At 43.3% G+C, this 20,060-nt stretch overlaps 1 protein-coding gene across 2 annotated transcripts in view; it reads right to left on the reverse strand.

Annotated features, from left to right (window-relative positions):
- Positions 1–17,063, reverse strand: part of dcc (DCC netrin 1 receptor) — a 1,326,174-nt gene extending 1,309,111 nt beyond the window's left edge. For both annotated transcript variants that reach the window (XM_087994379.1, XM_087994329.1), the window contains exon 1: positions 16,493–17,063. In XM_087994379.1, coding sequence (XP_087850505.1) covers positions 16,493–16,571 — 79 coding nt within the window. In that variant the 5' untranslated portion in view covers positions 16,572–17,063. The remainder of the gene's footprint in view (positions 1–16,492) is intronic.
- Between the last annotated feature and the right edge of the window lie 2,997 nt (positions 17,064–20,060).

A 20,060-nucleotide genomic window follows, 5' to 3' on the forward strand; every position in this document is an offset into this window, starting at 1 on the left:
AGCTTGTGGAACAGCATCTCATTTTTTGGTTTGGCACCTTCCAGAATCAACATTGAGTTAAACAATTTCAGGCTGTAACCCATGCCTCTATTTTATTTCATTTTCCTTTGCAAATTTTGCTTTAACTCTTTTTTTTTTCTTTTTTTTGCTTTTGGACAACAACTGTTCATCATTCTAGAAATATTCTAGGACATTTCCACTCCTATAGCATGTTCTTTACTTGCCCCATAACCCTTCTCTTCGGCCTTGTACCCACCAACTCTTGTGTTATGATATCAGTCTCACACCTTCCCATTTATTCTTCTGCTCACTCTCCATCCTTTCACTCATTGAAAATCTATAACATTCGTAATGTTTCCCTGTTCATCAATCTAAAGTGCTAACTCTGTTTCACTCTCCATAGGTGCTACCTGATGGACGAAGTGTTTCTTGCTTTTATATCAGGTTTCCAGCATTTTCAGTATTTTGCTTTTATATTAGTTTTCATCCATTATTCAGTTCCACTGGGGAATCAAATGAATGGAAAGGAATACCAGGCAGTTTAATTTAGGTCTCTTTTATATCTTTCCCCTCTCGCTCTGAACCTATGCTCTCTAGCTCTGGACTCCCCCAGAAGAGGGGAAGAGACTTTGTCTATTTATCCTATCCATGCCCCTCATAATTTTATAAAACTCTATAAGGTCTCCCCTCAGCCTCCGACACTTCAGGGAAAACAGCCCCAGCCTGTTCAGCCTCTCCCTATAACTCAAATCCTCCAATCCTGGCAACATCCTTGTAAATCTTTTCTGAAACCTTTCAAGTTTCACAACATCTTTCTGATAGGAAGGAGATTAGAATTTGTGAATCAAGTTGTTAATTGCAGGATATCTGAACCTCATCCTGTGCCAACCCCACATTTCAAATTCACAATGACACCTACTTAATGATCAGAAATCCTATATCATTTCTTCTCTTTTGACTTCATGAACATGGGGTTATTGAAGCTGATGGCAATTATACTGCCGCTCCTGTCATGAGCAAGGATTGACCAGAGAACTACCTATTCCACCCAGCTCAGCATTATTGTGCATCTGCATAGCAATTAATTGGGGGTTACCTACCAATGAGCTTTTAAAGCCACTTAACCCAACAACCCAGAAATTTCACACACCTTTGCCATGATCACCCGCTGAACAGTTGGCTGAGAAACAACACAGTTCTCAAGAAAATGATGTGAACTTTATTTGACACCCTAACTGTTCTGTCAATCTCCTGCTTCAACCACAGGGCATGTGGGAGTCAATTTGTTAGGAAATCACTCGTCATAGACATCTATCAATTACAGAATTTTTAAAATACAGAAACATATTTAAGAAAGGTTTTGTGCAACAACTCTTTTCAAGAACCTCAAAAAATTACATTGGTCAGTAGTATATTTCAGTGTGAGCTTTCTGTCCTTCCCTCTGATGCAGAAGGTCCTTATTGAAGCAAAGCTGGGATGCATGAATTATAAGGATCCAACTCTCAGCTCTCCAGGGAACCATCATCCTCTCTTAAATAGATTGAATTTTTTTGCATTTTATTTTATTAACTTATGGGACGTGGGTGTCATTGTCAAGGCCAGCATTTATGGCCCATTCATGATTGCCCTTGAGAAGAAGGTGGGATTCATGTCCTTGAATTGCTGCAGTCTGTGTAGCAATTGTACTCCACACGTATGGAGATGCAGCAACAGCGGAGGAACAGTGACATGTTTCCAATTCAGGATGGTATGTGACTTAACCATTTACTTTTACAAGCAATTATCGCAACAAAAGCTCCAGGCATGACACAGTTCTGAAATTAGCCTCCATCACACCAAAAGATATTATTGGGAACAGATCTTTGAACATGTTTTTAGATTCTTGATGAATTTAGTGTTTGTTTGAAAAGTGAGCAATTTTCGAAATTAGAAAGAGTATTTTCTTTCCCATTATAAGGTCAATTCCAACTCAAAGTAAATCTTCATCCTGCTGTATCAGGGCACACTTCCATCTTAAATTCAGAATACATGAAACTTAGAGTAAATTTACCTCGATGCCATATTCAAAAACTTTCAGATCGGTGAAAGAGAACAGATTCTTCCACACCGTTCAATCGAACATATCCAGCACAAAGATAGCCTGGGTTAGATAATGGCTGAAAAGTAAAGCTATATGCACCACCAAGTAGTCCCACTTCTGGTATAGGATAGAGGAAGTAAAGTTCAGTCCAGTTAAATCCAATGCAAGAACTGTATCACCAAGAGTTTCACAAATTTCATTTCTTGCTATTCATGTGCTTTGTGTCTTCTGTAGGTGATAATTTCAAGTTAATGCTCTATAATGCCAAATCAGAGGTTAGTTTTATAAACATACACCCACTATTTTTGTTTGAGTTTGCATCAGCCCCTAAAATTAACATATTAATGCAGTATGTATGACTGCTATCTGGAAACAAGTTTAAAACCTACAATCTCCAAGCATAAAAAATATTAAGCCTTGCAGCACAAAATCTTCTCGATATTGTTCATTCACCAAAACTTCATACCATCACTCTTAACGTGCCTGAATCAACATCAGAACAGTACTCCCATTATAGCGGTGATTACACTGATTTTGTGACCATTACTGAAGAATTAGGAACATTTTAAATGCTCATTGCCAATTATTATTAGGAACTGAATTCAGGTTAACCAATTACATTTCACATTTACCCAAGAGAAAAAAGTAGACTTCAATCCTATTAATCTGGTCAAGTGTCACAACAGGCTTTGGCATTAGAATATCAATAGACTAAACCCATAATATCAGCAAGTCATCAACTGATTCTCCTTTGCTAAAGCCCTGAGATTAGGCAATTCCACTGAAACTCTGACAATTTGTTGATGATCTACTGGAAATAATCTAACAAGAGTGGGCTACTGGCTGACCAAATAAGCTTATGCACTGGCAGTTATGGAGAAGAATTATCCATTTGGGAGAGTAGAACAGAACCAGGACATAAAATAGTCACGATTGAATCCAATAAGGATTTCTGGAACAATGGTGAAGCATTAATGCTGAGGTGGAACAGTGGGCTGAGTGATCTGTCCCTGTGCTGTACATGTAAATGTGCTTGCAATTACAGTGAACTGTGAATTGAATGACCAGAGGAAGACACTGCAAATATGCAGGATATGCACATTATATAGCACATTCCTCTTCCATGCTATTAAAATATATTGAGGCTGATTTCTGTAATTTTACTTGCATGTCAGCACACATCTGATTTGCCTTTCTATTTTCTGGAAACATTGTATCCAAGCTGCAAGCCCATGTTGCTTTAACATTTATTAGCAACTTGGTCTCAGGTTCCATTTCTCTGAAGTGACATAACCATAATGCAGAGACTATAAAGAAATTCACACAGGCAGAATTCCTCAAAGGTACTAAGTGCCATATTTGAACTACAATCCATTCTGATGTTTAGAAAAGTGCTAACAATGCCAAATCATTCAAGCACTTTGTTTTTTTGTGTTTGATCTCCTGTAAGGTTCGGCAGTATATACCATTATCATCAACAACAACAATAGCTGTGTAGCTATTGTACAATTGTATTGTAAAATAAATGTAAAAATTAACTGTTAAAGAGCGTGTTAACTTTGACGACTTGTTATTCATAAGTTGTCATGGTAATCAAGAATGCTCTTTTACAACATACTTTCAATGTTTCTATGTCTTTGGTGAATTTTGTAATAATTGAAACAATAGATGATAACTTTGGAACATTGTAGCACTTTCACATTGCTGACACATATAGAGCTGAACTTGCCCATGACTATCAGGATCCGGATGCTGTTGGGGCCCAAAATTGCTCATTGCCTCTGCCAGAGCAGTTTTGCATGAGGCAGCATCCTCACTGGCCACTTCCACATTCACCATCCAATTCAGGCATGCACACTGACCGCATAGAAGCATGAGACCCAAGAGGTGGCACTGCAATGTACGGCTCAGCCCAGCCAGAGCAGCGAGCACGACAGGGAGAGCCTCAAAATGGAGAGGTTCACAACTACCTTCCTCTTCAGTGATGCAAAACTTAACAAAGAACGGTAAGAGGCTTCAGGATGGAGGGGGCTGACTCCTCCAGAAGGGTGCCCATGGCTACTCCTGGACCATCTGAGCATTGCAGTCTCCCAGTGTGGCCAATTCATTCAGCCAATTAATTCAGGTAACCATGCTGTCATGAGGCTATCACAGCTGTAGAGCCAGAGTCCTGAGACATTAGCATCAGCCTTTAGTTCGGGGATTTGACAGCTACATTGCCAGCCTGCTTCCACGGGATGGGCTCCTGACTCTAATGGTTATATTCCTCAGCAGCAATCCCACCCAGAAGTGGGAAATGCCACAATCTGAGTCCCATGTCTGCAAAGCGTCTATCTCTGCAAAATTTGATCTAAGGTGTCAGCTCCAAGCCTTTCCTACTCAAACAAGCATAAAATCAGAGTAAGGAGTCATCAACTCCGCCCTGACAGTCTTAGAACAACCCAATTATTGCACTAAGTGGCATTTATCTTTCCCATGGCAGCAATCTTTCTTAAATGAGATTGGGTACAGTGAGAAATTAAGAAGAGCTTTTTCGTTAATGATTGAATAAAAATCACCCAAATTCACTCAACAAAGGACTCTGCTAACCAATAAACAAAATGCCGTCAAAATATATTTTCCATAGAAAGTAAGGGTTCACTTGCTTCCAAGCCTGAATCGGTAATGCTTTTCTACTAGCTGTTTTAGACACTTAGAAACAGCCTGCAGTCACTCTCCTTCAGCTTGCACTTCCTACTGTGAACAAACAATAGTTACTGTTTGATATTTTTCTTGTCATTTTTTCCATCATTCATTCTCCTTCACAACACAGTTTTATAAAAGAGAAATCCTCTTTGACAAACTTGTTGGATTTCTTTGAAGATGTAATGAGCAGAGTGGATAAAGAGGAGAAAAAGATGTAGTGTATTTGGATCTTCAAAAAGAATGTGATGAGGTGCCACATAACAGGTTACAATACAAGCTGCTGCTGGGGTGATATGTTAGCAAGGACACAGAACTGGCTAACTAACAGGAAACAAAATGGGATAAATGGGTCATTTTCAGGACAGATAATTGTAACTAGATGTGCCAAGAGATCAGTGCTGGTGCCTCGACTATTTACAATCTAAATGAATAAATTAGATGATAGCTGACAGTATTATAACCAAATTTGCTGATTAATGAAACTAGGAGGCAATCTGAATTCTGAGGAAGATACAAGCCTGCAAAGTTACATAAGCAAGCTAAGTCAATGGGCAAAAATTTGGCAGAGTGTATGTGGGAAAGTGTGAAGTTATTGACCTTGGCAGGTACAACAGAAAAGCAGAGTATCATCCAAACAGGGTTTTGAAAACTGGGAGGTGATCCTATTGAAACATAGAACAACTCTGAGGCCGTTTAACAGGGTTGGCACTGAGAGGGTGTTTTCTCTCGTGGGTGAGTCTAGAACTAGGAAACACATTTTAAACATAAGGGTCTCACATTTATAATGGAGATAAGCAGGAATTTCTTCTCACAGAGTGTTGCTATTCTTTGGAATTCTCTTGGTCAGCAAACAATGGATACCTCATCATTATATATTATATATGACATTAAGGTCCCAAGTTGCGAATGAGTTCTGTTTCTGAGTGTATTGGTAAGTCGCTTTATGTTCAAGTTGGATCAATAAAATACAGCAGAAAAGTAGCTATTTGTAAGTACGAGCAATCTTTTGATATTAATGTTAATTTGAAATCTCATTTGTAAATACAGCATTTGTAAGTCAGAAATTCACAAATCTGGGACACCTGAATACATATTGTCATTTTATATATATATATATATATCTCCAAGACTGTGTTAGGCAGAGTTTTCATTGACAAGAGAATCAAGGGTTATGGAGGACAAGTAGGAATATGGAGTTATGGCCGCAACCAGATTGGTCATGATATTATTGAATGGCAGACAGATTCAAGATGGCAAATGGCCGATTCCTGCTTCTGTTTCTTATGTTGTGCAATACGTTAGATCAAGTTGATTTCAATCATGAACCATGCACTATTTTATATCAAGTTGAAGTAGTTCATGTGGCCATTTTAAGATGTAAGGGGAAATATTGTTTCATGTAATTAATGTTAAATATTATAATTAGTATTTAAAAATTACACTCCAATTCAACAAAAACTGCAGGTGACAACTGTCACAGGTGGCCATTACGCTTGGTCCTGCCCTTTCTCAGAACAAAGGTGAACAATGCTGCTATTAATATTTCTGCAGGAAGATTTAATATCCAGTGTTGACTTGCAATATCATCCTGCAGGCAAATGGAATAATTTCAGTTTGAGGTTCCTGGTTAGCATAGATCAACTGGAATGTTTCCATGCTGTATGATTCTATGACTTGAAATGTAACATTAATTAATTCTATTTTTAAAAATTTATTTGTGGGATATGGGCACCTCTGTCTGGCACCTCTAGTGGTGGTGAGTTGCCTTCTTGAACTGCTCAGCCAATATGCTGTAAGTTGACACACAATGCCATTAGGGAAGGAATTCCATGATTTTGAACCAGCAACAGTGAAGGAATGGTGATATATTTCCAAGTCAGACTGATGCGTGACTTGGAGGGGAATTTGAAGGTGGTGGTGTTCCCATCTATCTGCTGCCTTTGTCCTTCTCGATGAATGGTGCTGTCTGAGAATCTTTGATAAGTTTCTGCAGTGTATCTTGAAGATAGTACACACTGCTGCACTGAGCCTCAGTGGTTGAAGGGTGCATTTTTGTGGGTGTGGTGCCAAACGAGCAGCCTGCTTTGTTCTGGATAGTATCAAGTTTCTTGAGTGTTGTTGGAGCTGCACTCATCCAGACAAGTGGGGAGTATTCCATCACACACCTGACTTGTGGCTTGTAGATGACGGACATGTTTTGGGGAGTCAGGAGGTGAATTCCTAGCCTCTGACCTGCTTTTGTAGCCATTGTGTTTATGTGGTGAGTCCAGTTGATTGATGAAGGGAAGTCAGTGACAGCAACACCATTGAACGTCATGGGGCAGTGGTTAGATTGTCCAAACCGCCCCGTGGCCCAACATTTCAACTCCCCCTCCCACTCTGCTGAGGACATGGAGGTCCTGGGCCTCCTTCACCGCCACTCCCTCACCACCAGACGCCTGGAGGAAGAACGCCTCATCTTCCGCCTCGGAACACTTCAACTCCAGGGCATCAATGTGGACTTCAACAGCTTCCTCATTTCCCCTACCCCCACCTCATCCTAGTTTCAAACTTCCAGCAAGCACTGTCCCCTTGACCTGTCCGGACTTGTCTGACCTGCCTAGCTCCTTTTCCACCTATCCACTCCACCCTCTCCTCCCTGACCTATCACCTTCATCTCCTCCCCCACTCACCTATTGTACTTTATACTACTTTCTCCCCATCCCCACCCTCCTCTAGCTTATCTCTCCACGCTTCAGGCTCTCTGCCTTTATTCCTGATGAAGGGCTTTTGCCCGAAACGTCGATTTTGCTGCTCGTCGGATGCTGCCTGAATTGCTGTGCTCTTCCAGCACCACTGATCCAGAATCTTATTGGAGATGGTCATTGCCTTGCATTTGTTTAACACAAATGTTATTTACCATTTGTCAGACTAGGCCTAAATATTGTCCAGATCTTATTGCATTTCAACATGGACTGCTTCAGTATCTCAGGAGTCGCAAACGGTGCTGAACATTGTGCAGTTATAGACAAACATCCCACATATGACTGTATGATGGAGGGAAGGTCATTGATTAAGCAGCTAAGCCTAGGACACTCCCCCTGAGGGCCTCCTGCTGAGATATTCTAGAGCTGAGATGACTGACCTCCAATAACATCAACCATCATTCTATGTGCCATGTATGACTCCAACAAGCAGAGAGTTTGCCCCCAATATCCATTGATTCCATTTTTGCTAGGGGCCCTTGATGCCATACTCAGTCGATTGTGGGATGTCAAGGCCTAGTACTCTCCCTCCCTCTGGAATTCAGCTCTTCTGTCCATATTTGAACCAAGGTTGGAAGGAGGTCAGGAGCTGAGTGGCCCTAGCAGAACCCAAACTGGGCATCACTGAACAGATTATTGCTGAGCAGCTGCTGCTTAATGGCACTATTAATGACATCATCCATCACTTTACTGATGACTGAGAGTAGACTGATGGAGCAATAATTGGCCAAGTCAGATTTATTCTGCTTTTAATGCATAGGACACACTTGGGAAATTTTCCATATTGTCAGGTAGATGCCAGTGGTGTAACTGTACTGGAAGAGCTTGGCTAAGGGAGCAGAAAATTCTGGAGCATAAGTCTTCAGCATTTTTGTTGGAAGGTTGTCAGAGTCAAGTCCTTGCAGTATCTCATGCCTCCAACCCTTACTTGATGTCACATGGAATGAATCAAATTGGCTGAAGACAGCTACCTGTGATGCTGGGGACAACTGAAGGAAGCTGAGATGGATGATCCACTAGGCACTTCTGGCTGCAGTTTGTTGCAAATGCTTCAGCCTCATCTTTGGCACTGATGTGTTGGGCCCTTCCATTATTGAGGATGGGGATATTTGTGGAGCTGCCACCTTCAGTGAGTAGTTTAATTGCCTACCACCATTCATGACTGGATACGGCAGGACTGCAGAGCTTAGATATGATCCATTGTTTGTGGGATCACTTAGTTCTGTCTAGCATTTGCAGCTTATACTATTTAGCATGGAAATAGTCCTATTTAGTAGCTTCACAAGGTTGACATCTCATTTTTAAGTATGTCTTGTGCTGCTTCTGGCATGGCCTCCCACACGTTCCATAAGAACCAGAGGTGATCCCCTGGCTTGATGGTGATAGTTGAGTGGGAGATATGCCGGGCCATCAGGTTGCAGATTGTGCTGGAATATATTTCTGTGGCTGATGATGGTCTACAGTGCCTCATGGATGCCCAATCTTGAGTTGCTAGATCTGTTGGAAGTCTGTCCCATTTAGCACAGTGATAGTGCCACACTTCACAATGGAGAGTATTCTCAATGTGAAGGTGGAACTTCATCTCCACAAGGACTGTGCAGTGGTCACTCTTACCAAGTTGTCATGTACAGATGCTTCTGCAGCTGGCAGATTGGTAAGGATGAGGTTAAGTCTGCTTTTCCCGCTTGTTGGTTCCCTCCCAAGCTGCCACAGACCAAGTCTCACAGCCATGTCCTTTAGGATTTACCAGCTCGATCGGTAGTACTGCTGCCGAGCCACTCTTGGTGGTGGACATTGAAATCGCCCCACCCAGAGGACATTTTGTGCCCTTGTCATCCTCAGTGCTTCCACCAACTGTTGTTCAACATGGAGGAGTAATGAATCATCAGCCAAGGGAGGACAGTAAGTGGTAATCAGCAGGAACTTCCCTTGCCCATTTGTAATCTGATGCCAGGAGACTTCATGGGGTCCAGAGTCAATGTTGAGGACTCCCACGACAATTCCCTCCTGACTATATACCACTGTGTCATCACTGCTGCTAGGTCTGTCCGACTGGGGGAACAGGATACATCCTAGGATGGCAGTGCCTGGGACATTGTCTGTTAAGTATGATTCTGTGAGTATGAATATGCCAGGCTGTTGCTTGACTAGTCTGTGAGATAGCTCTCCCAATTTGGCACTGGCCCTCAGATGTTAGACAGGAGGGCTGTTTCTGCCATTGCCTTTTCTAGTGCCTAGGTTGATGCCAGGTGGTCTGCCTGGTTTCATTTCTTTGTTGAGACTTTGTAGTGATTGATCAAACTGAATAGTTTGCTAAGGCAAAAGTGAGGACTGCAGATGCTGCTAAGTCAATTCAGAGGGCAGGGTCTAGATTAGAGTGGTGCTGGAAAAGCACAGCAGGTCAGGCAGCATCCGAGGAGCAGGAAAATCGATGTTTCGGGCTAAAGTCCTTTTGCCCGAAACGTCGATTTTCCTGCTCCTCAGATGCTGCCTGACCTGCTGTGCTTTTCCAGCACCACTCTAATCTAGACTCTGGTTTCCAGCATCTGCTGTTCTTGTTTTTACCCATTTCTGAGGGCAGTTGAGAGTCGACTACATTGCTGTGGCTCTGGAGTCACGTATAGGCCAGACCAGGTAAGGATGGCAGGTTTCCTTCCCTAAAGTACATTAGTGAGCCAGATGGGTTTTTCCAAAAATTGACAAAGGTTTCATGGTCATCCTTAGATTTTTAATTCCAGATTTTCTTTTAACTGGTAATTTACAAAATCAGTCAGAGCAAAAATGGGTGTTTTGTATTCAGAGGCTGAGAATAACAAGAACTGTGACCTGACAAAGCATTCTAAACACTGTTTTTATGTTTGTATGTGTGAGATTGGTTACCTTTGATAACTAGGAGTTTATCACTTACGTTTTTTTCAGTTTTCACTCCTCATCTCTTGAAAGCAATAATTCACACTGGGGTAAAGATTGACCGCTGCTGGCAATCCTCTGTTTTTCACGACTTTTTGATGTATCAGTCTGTACCCCAAGACAGAGATCTTTCTCTTAAGTAAGGATACACAGGGGGATGGAGTTTAGGTGCATGATCTAATCCAATGGCGAAGCAGACTTGAGAGTTTCATTAGGTTATGACTACGTCCTGGGACAGAGGGAGGCTGATCCTCATTGACAACACCCATCTTTCAGCAATCATTGTGATCCTTAGGCATATTTACCACCCTAACCCTCCTGAACCCATCACTTTCTGTGCACATGGTCACTGGGATAACCCTGAGCAGAGATGCAGAGTTAAACTCAAATTGTCTCCATCACACATACACCCCACCCCCCAATGGTAATGTTCTGAGGAGTGTTGCCAAACAAAAAGACCGTTGAGTGCAGGTTCACAGTTCCTTGAAAGTGGAGTCGCAGGTAGACAGGTTAGTGAAGAAGGCATTTGGTACTCTTCCCTTTTTTTGGTCAGTGCATTGAGTACAGGAGTTGTCATGTTTCAGCTGTATAAAATATTGGTGAGGCCACTTCTGGAATATTGCATTCAATTCTAGTCTCCCTGCTATAGGAAAGATATTGTGAAACTTAAAATGATTCAGAAAAGGCTTAAAAGGACATTGGCATGACTGGAGGGTTTGAGCTATAGGGAGAGGCTGAATAGGCAGGGGCTATTTTTCCCTGAAGTGTCAGAGGCTGAGGGGTGACCTTATAGAGGTTTATAAAATCATGAGGGGCATGGATAGGGTGAGTAGCCAAGGTCTTTTTCCCAGGATAGGGGAGTTGAGAACTAGAGGGCATAAGTTTAAGGTGAGAGGGGAAAGATTTAAAAGGGACCTAAGGGACAGCTTTTTCATGCAGAGGGTGGTGTGTGTATGGAATGAGCTGCCAGAAGAAATGGTGGAGGTTGGTACAATTGCAACATTTAAAAGGCATCTGGATGGGGACGTAAATAGGGAGGGCTGAGGGATATGGGCCAAATGTTGACAAATGGGACTAGATTAATTTAGGATATGTGGTTGGCATGGACTGATGAAACTGAAGAATCTGTTTCTGTGCTGTACATCTCTCTATGACTCTATCACACTTTCACCACCACTTTGCAATAAAATCTTCCAACTAATGCGAATCAAATTTAGGCTCTGCATGATGCAGGCTGCAATCCTGCAGTGTATTTATATGTTTTTACTCAGGACGTAGCTAGGGAATTTTAATTTCTCGATCTTATTTCAACAGAATTTTCTCTGCGGCACACCAGTTGAAAGTCTACAAAGGAAGTGTCTCAGTCCCACCTTTTCCACTCTGAGCCAGAGTGCACAGCAGTGGCCTGGGGCCAAATCTCTTGTTGTTTTTACCTTCATGCATGTGGAGAGATATAATGTTTCTACTCTCAAAACAACTCCTGCATATACTCCAAGTTCAAACAACAGGCATGTGTGAACTAAAGCAAAACTTCAAACACAGATATTTCACCTTGGCATTGTATATATATATAAACTTTTTAAGCAGAATATTAGGAAAAAAATGAATTGCTTTGACATTTTTGCATATGGTAAATATATATTATTTACAATAGTAGTGGACTCGCCAACTTGAAGAGCATTTAAATGATCATTGGATAAACATGGATGAAAATGGAATAGTGTAGGATAGATGGGCTTCAGATTGGTTCCACAGGCCAGCACACATTGAGGACCAAAGGCCCTGTACTGTGCTGTAATGTTCTATGTTCTATTTTGGTCATTCATCTTTACTTACAAGTATTCTTTATTATGTAGAATCTTACAAGAAGCATTGTATAGCATATCATCATAGTATGATAGGGTCTGAGATGAAGTTAAATGAATCAAGGAATAATGATTAAGAGACTCCAAACTTGGTTGGAAAAGGAAGTTTAGTGGAGGAAAGTGTCTACTGAGACCTGTTTCAACATCAGATGGTGGGAGGAGGTAGAACTGGTACAATATTTATTTGGGCAAAATCAAGTTTTGTAAAGAATTCAACCCTATTAAGGAATTATGTTTGCTATGAAGAATCTGAGCTATGGCAGTAGAGAAACCAGAGGAGCTCCATTTAAAATTAATATTAAGGCCCTCTGGTGGTAGGATCATTCACAAATCTCGCAATATCTTATACAGCTCCTTGTCAAATGAGTTTTACCTTAAATTTATTTGTTGCATACATAGAATCGTTAAAGTGTGCAAACAGGGCCTTCAGCCCAATAAATCCACACCAATCCTCTGAAAAGTAGCCACCCAGAGCCATTCAGGTACTGAGGAAGGGCTTTTGCCCGAAACGTCGATTTTGCCTGTCCTCGGATGCTGCCTGAATTGCTGTGCTCTTCCAGCACCACTGACCCAGAGCCATTCACCTACATCTAACCCCTGACTAATGTGTCCAACCTACACATCCCTGAACATTGGATAATTTAGCACAGCCAATTCACCTAACCTGCATACCTTTCAGTTGTGAGGGGGCAGCCAGAGCACCCAGAGGAAACGCACACACACATGGGGAGAACATGCAAACTCAAAACAGACAGTCACCCAAGGCTGGAATCGAACCTGGGTCCCTGGCGCTGTGAGGTAGCAGAGTTAACCAAAGCTACTGTGCTTATTGATTGTGAACTGTGCAAAACAATTGATAATAACAACTTCTACTTTTCTTAAGTAATTGAGAATTATGAAACATTTTTGAGATTTTTGAGATTAATGCTTTTAAAATTTAACAATCTAGAACATCTTCGTTGGGTGACCCCACTACACAGCATGGAAGATCTTGATATCAGTGAAGGCACAAACTTCACGTCAGGAGTCCTGGGTTAGTAAGATTTAAAAATTCTGTCTGGATACCTGATTTTAATTTTTATGTGAACTTGTAGGTAGATGACAGAAATGTGATGCTTCACTGACCAAATAGTTGCTAGCCAGAAGGACAAAGGACAGTTGCATTAGAACAGAACCCACCCCAAATAGCTCCGGGTACTATACACCACATCAACTCATTCCTTCATTGAATCTGGCTCAGAATCCTGCCATCAATACCTTTGATTTAATATATTCGTGTGCTGTGACCATCGTTTGCTGCCCATTCCTAATTGCCCTTGAGACGGTCGTGTGTTCGGGTGGGAATATCAGGATTCGGCCTCTTACAGTGTTGTGGGACTAACTTCACCAGGTGGCCCTAGTAAACAGGTTCACCAGCACCTTCTCAACAGCAATGAAGGATGGGCAACAAGTGTTGGCCTTGTCATCACTGCCCACACCCAGAGAATGAAAAGCAGTCATATCTTCATGAGAAGGGATTTAGGAAGTTGTGTAAAGATATGATCACCAAACACCTATATTAGTTCCATAAAAACTCCAGAATATTAAGTTTGAACATTTCAAAGACATGTGCCAAGGCTCTTTGGATAGTCCCTTCCAAACTCACAAGCACTATGATCTGAAAGGTCAGATACATGGGAACAGAGCAAGTTCTATTTCAAGCTACTCATCATCTTTATTTAGAAAAATGTCATAATTCCTTCAGTATCCCTGGGCCAAAATCAAGGAATTCCCTCCCTAATGGCATTGTGCATCTACCTACATGGACTGTGATGGAACAAGAGGGCAGTACACCACCACCTCCTCAGAGGCACCTAGGAATGAGCAATAAATGCTGGCCTAGCCAACGTCGCCCACACCCAGTGAATTGATTTTTTTTTAAATTGCTTTTGGATGCAGCATGGAATTTCCTAAGATAGTGAGCAACACCTAGTGGCAGAAAGGAGACTATCCAGTCTTTTATTTCTACAGATCAGCAAAGCAATTAAAAGCCGTGTGCAGATTAAATGCTGCATCAGATTATTCTGCTCACTGTCAGAGCAGCGAACACAGCCAGAGTGTTCCACAAAACACATAGGATGAAGCTGAACGTTGTACTGTCCCTATGCTCAGACCTTCCAGATCAAATTCCTGCTGCCAACAGCGGCACAAAGTCACCGTTTCTTTCATATTCTGTAAGGGGCAAATGATAAAGAAATGCAGCATTGTCCCTTTGCCACACGGGATCACAGTGAAGAGACCAGGGCTCATCAGTCCGGGTATTTGAATGTTACTAAATGCCTGATTTGAGATAGATCTCAGGAAACGGATAGTTCGGGTGCAAATCTGGTGTGTGTCCCTCTGTATTCTCCTTTACATACACCGACGCATATTAAACTGTCCATACATAAACTCCTGAATAATTGTTATTTAGTTTCCCGCACAGTCACAGGTTCTGAATATCAAATGCACCGCACGTGATCCATGAACATTCAGATCGGATACACTGTAGACATATTATCTATTTGTCCCTGTGTGTGTTTGCTGTACATTGATATAAAAGCTGGTTACAGATTATCACAAGAATGTAACACCAAACACAAGCTTCAGCTGCTGTTCACGTGCTTCATAAAACATTTACAAATCGAACTGTTAAGTACAAGGAGTGACAGTGAGCTGGTGATCTATACTGCGACAGCCGCATATATAATGAACCTGTCTCCCCCCAGCACACACACACACACACACAGAGATCAGCCCCTCACCAGGCTGTGCCAGTCTGGCCTAGACGCTTTGTTACAGCGGGGAGTCGCGCTCTCTTTACCCTCTCTGCTGCTCTGGCCACAGCACATCAAAGGCAAACTTAAAAAAAACCCATTTCCTGCCACAGCCATCTCAGTCTGTTGCACAGTCGTCTGTGCCTGAGAGCAGGGGAGGTTCCAGTGTTGGAGCTGCGTGTGTAAAAAGGGTCACCCACTCTGTCCCAAGCTGCTGTCACCTGCACTGATCCCCTCAGCCTCCAGCTCACTGCCAGGGAGTGTTTATCCGGCTTTGTTTTTTATTGTGCACGTTCCCCAAATAAACATTGCAGCAAGCTGTTTACAAAAGGTTGCCCCCTGATGTATAGCTAACATGTATACTGAGTGTTTAAAGACATAAGCAAGGCAGAGGCTGGCCATTAAACTTAGCGGAAAGCCGCTGGTGCTGATCGAAGGAGCGAGTGCGCGATTTTGTCAGAAACCGGCGCAACAGCCTGTTTTAGAGCACAAGTACTTCAGGAGATTAAACATCCAGTGAATTTCACAGCTATTCTCTGTCTGGAGGAGGAGTACTCCTGAATGAAATGCATGGGGACTGCCTGGACTGATGTGATTGACAAAATACAAATTAAAAACTACAAAAAGGGCAAGACAGGGACATTGCGAATCCCCAGGCGCACAGCTCACCCTCCGACCACAGTAATCGCAGCGTCTGTAAAGTGTTGAAGGCGCCGGCTAAGAACGGGACTCCCCCCCACCCACCCACACCCCCCCCCCCCCCCACATGCTGTCATTCCCACAATGACAGTTCCTGCTTAAACAACAGGAAACCGCACACCATCGCTTCATTGCCCCAGTGTGGACACCTTACCTGTCCCCAGCCTCCCAAACTAAAATTATGCTGCTTTTTGTTTTGCAATTTGTCATCTTGTTGAATTTCGAGCAGTTCTATTACCTGCCCTCCCCCTTCAGTATAGAAAATAACAACAGACAGGAGAGGGACTGGAATGAGGGGGAAGGTTGTGAGATCGAAGTGGGTTTCAGCTGTTAGCAACATTTCAGGTGTTAGTTAGATCCCGGTTTTATATCGGCTTTGCAAAACTATCGCAGCAAACATGAACGCGCCGCTCGTTCACGGTCTGAGACATTGCATCCCCCACTTCATCTGATTCAAAGGCAAGTTGTGTGCGTGTGTGGGGATTTCCCCCCCCCCCCCCCCCAGGAGGAATCTCATTCCCGGTTTAAATGAAAGCAGCAGGAAAATGACCGGGCAAACGATAAATAAAAAGAAATGTTCCGGGGCAGATAGAACTGAACCTGCAAAAGTCACAAACAGTCACTGAATATCACAAACCAATCGCATTAACCCGCTCCTGCCAACTGGGTCTTCTAAAAACAGCCCTGTTCCGGACAATGAGACACAGACTTACCCGGCTCACTGCCACCAATTAAAGATTGCCACCACAGTATTAAAACTAGCTGCTGCTGCATTAATCCAACCATCGCCATAATTGACCAACAGCCAGGAGTCTCTGAACGTCCAGTATAATCCGTGTGCCTCCTGTTTTCTCTGCTTCCCGTTGGTCTTTTTCACAGCATCGGCTCCGCCTGGATGGGGGAAAGTTTCAAGCTTCTTGTCTTTCGCCTAAAATAACATTCGGATCCGAAATCGTTTTCAGTTTTTTTTTAAAATAAGGATCGGAAAGTCGAACAGGGGGAGTCAACAACCGGCAACTCGGGGTCTAACCAGGGGCTGACACCAAGCTAACTGCTTTGTTTTCTATCCTGGTCCATAGCTCTATCTGCTGAATACAGGGAGAGAGAGATGATGGATTTGCAGAGATAGGAGGAAAGACAAGGAACTGAGTCCCTTCTCTCACTTGTTACTGAGCTGTGGTCAGTGGGGTGAATTGGGAGCTCTCTCTCTCTCGTGTGTGTGTGTGTGTGAATCCATTGATCCAACGGAGATGTAGTAAGGAGAGTTAAAATCCAGGAGCTGGAAATCATCCCTGGAACGGAGCGGCTGAAAATGAAAAGCCCCAGTCTATCTAACGCTGTCAGTCACCAGGAGACGGCGGAGAGGCGCTGAGCGTGGATCTGGGGCGCAGCTCATTCTCAGTCATTCTGATGTTTGCAACGCATGGAGCTTTAAAGACATGTCCCCACCCCCACCCCCACCTCCCTTGAACCAGTCTATCCATTCAGCGTTTTAAACTAAAGGATAAAAGAAGCCTCCTTCACTTTGCTCCCGGTCATTTTGATGCATTGCTTGTTGTTTGATCGTGACCTCCCCACTTTACCTTTTCCTATTCACTCTTTCCCGGAGCCAGGTTCTCCCGCAGCTTTAGATAAGTCGGTGTTTCTTTATCCAGACCACTTTGCAAAAGCATTTTGTCTGCTCCCACCAGTTTTAGGGGGGCTACGATTTTGTTTCCCGCAATGAATATCTGATTGATTGCTCTCGGTGTCTGATTTTCCTTTGCTGGATTCTGTGTGGGGGGGTTTGACGATGGTAGAATGAATGGAGAGCTGATGCAGACGGTGGAAATCAATGCACAGTCGCTTCGAATGTGGATTCAAACGCGTTGACGACTCTTGGCTCTATCTGAACTCAGTCGTTACATTATCAATAGGGAATCGACAACACCCACTGCACAAAGCTTCAAAGTCCGGGCTCTAGTTCGGGGGGGGGGGGGGGTGGACTTTTAAATCACCTTCTAAAGCAGGTGGGGAGGGTTTTTGTGGCACGTGGTAGTGTCCCTACCCTCTGACCAGGAGGCCCAGGTTCTAGTCCCACCTGCTGCAGACAGCCTTGACTGAGTTGATTGTAAATTCCTGTAATGTGAGTTCTAATTACATTGTTCATTTTCTTTATCACCAGATTCAGCCAATCACAGAGAAACCAAGAGTTGAGCAAACGGAACAGAACAAATTGAAAAAAAAGAAATTTCTTAGCTTGTTCAAGAGGTGAATCCTAAACATCACTCCAAGTTAAATCACAGCTGCTAGGCAAGGGTCACCTAAATTGAAGCTGATCAGCATTGCTTTCAAGAAGCAGTTTCTCCCTAGCTACAGGGTTAACATCTCCCATCATAGTGAGCTCAACGCTCCCATGTAAGATGTCAGATACCGGGGCTGGAGAATCTGTGGGTTAACTGGCTGAACTAAATGGGCTGATTGGTCTTGTTGGTCTTCCATTATCGTTGCAATCTGTACTTTCAGATATCAGCCACTGCTTTGTTGCCAGTAAAGACACCAGATAAGGTTCAAGATCAGATATTCAGATTGGTTGTTGACTGAGCCCTCAGGGGTCATCCTGACAGTTTGATTTCTTCCCAGATATAGAGTGCAATCACAGAGTCATAGAGTCCTACAGCACAGAGATAGACCCTTTGGCCCAAACTGGTCCATGCCGACCAAAATATCCACCCACACTAACCCCATTTCCCTGCACTTGACCCATATTCTTCTGATCCTTTCCCATCCATGTATTTGTCAAAATGCCTTTTAAATGTTGCTAATGTACCCGCCTGAACCACTTCCGCTGGCATCTCATTCTATGTGTACCACCCTCTGTGTAAAAATGTTGCCCCTCAGGTTCCATTTATTCTTTCCCCTCTAACCTTCAGTTGATGCCCTCTAGACCTCAAACAGGAGGCTGGAAGAACACAGCAAGCCAGGCAGCATCAGGAAGTCAACATTTTGGGTATTAACCCTCCTTCAGGAGTAGATGTGGGGTAGGGGCAGCTACAGATAAACAGGGGGCTGGGGTGGAGAGGTTGAATGAGGAGAGTAGCAGAATGGTGAGGTAGTGTTGGTGGACACAGGGAGTGAGTATAATCTGGTTGCTCAATGGGAGAGATGAATCCAGTTGATAGCTAGAGGGAAGGAACTCTAGGTGGAATAGAATAGTGAAGGCGCTGCTGGAATGGGAGCTGAGGGATGGGTGGGAAGTCTATGTGAAATTCGACAACTCAGTGTTGTCCTCTGGGCTGTGGGCTGCTCAGGTGGAGGATAAGGTGGTGTTCCTCCAATTTGTGGTCTGATTCTCTGTGGCAATGGAAGAGGCCAAAGATGGACATGTATGAGAGGGCATGAGGGGGAATTGAAATGGATGGTGACTGAGAGGTCAGGCTGGCCATTTTAAGCCAGGCTACGATACTTGGTGAAACAGACACATAGTCTACATAGGTCTCACTGATGTAGAGAAAACCACATCAGGAGCATTGGATACAGTAAACTAGGTTGGAAGGGAGGCAGGTGAACCTCTGAATCACCTGGAAGAACTGTTTGGGGCATTGGTTGGAGGTGAGTGGTGTGCTGTATGCACAGGTGATGCATCATTTTTGGTTACAAGAAAAGGTACGGGCTGGGGGTGGTTTTGAAGGGGCTGGTGGGAAGTGTGATGCACACTAAGGAATGGTGAAGGGAACAGCAGTTGTGCAAGCAGTGGGGAAGGGAAAGTGCTCTGGTTGGTGGGGTCTAGTTGGAGTTGGTGGAAATGATTGAGGATGACACTTTGGATGCGGAAGCTGGTGGGGTGGAAAGTGAGGACAACGGGAACCCTATCTTTTAATGTTTGGAGTTCTCCACCTCCCAATGCTGCCTGGCTTGTTGTGTTCTTGCAGCCTCCTGCCTGTCTATTTTGGATTCCGTCATCTGGAGTTTTTTTGTCTGCCCTCTCATCATCGATTGCCCAACCCTGAGAGAAAGACTGAGTGCATTCACCTGGAGGTGGTGAACCTGGAAGTGGAAAAGGCACTTAGTTCAAGCCATTGTCTGCAAACCATACCACTCCCCAATGCCCCAAAATGAATACCAGTTAAGGGCATCACCCTGGCACCACCACAGTTGACACAGTTGCAAGGTGATCTGTTACCATGCACTATGCACTGTAGTTTAACCTGTATAGATCAGTTATCATCCCAGCTGGGGGCTTGGGCCCTAATTGATCAATGGCAGTCAGTGCCTGATCAAAGAATTTAGCATAGAGTTACC

Source organism: Chiloscyllium plagiosum, unplaced genomic scaffold (assembly GCF_037043375.1).
Source record: "Chiloscyllium plagiosum isolate Xiang-an unplaced genomic scaffold, Cpla_swu_hap1 HiC_scaffold_1, whole genome shotgun sequence".
NCBI classification, from domain to species: Eukaryota; Metazoa; Chordata; class Chondrichthyes; order Orectolobiformes; family Hemiscylliidae; genus Chiloscyllium; species Chiloscyllium plagiosum.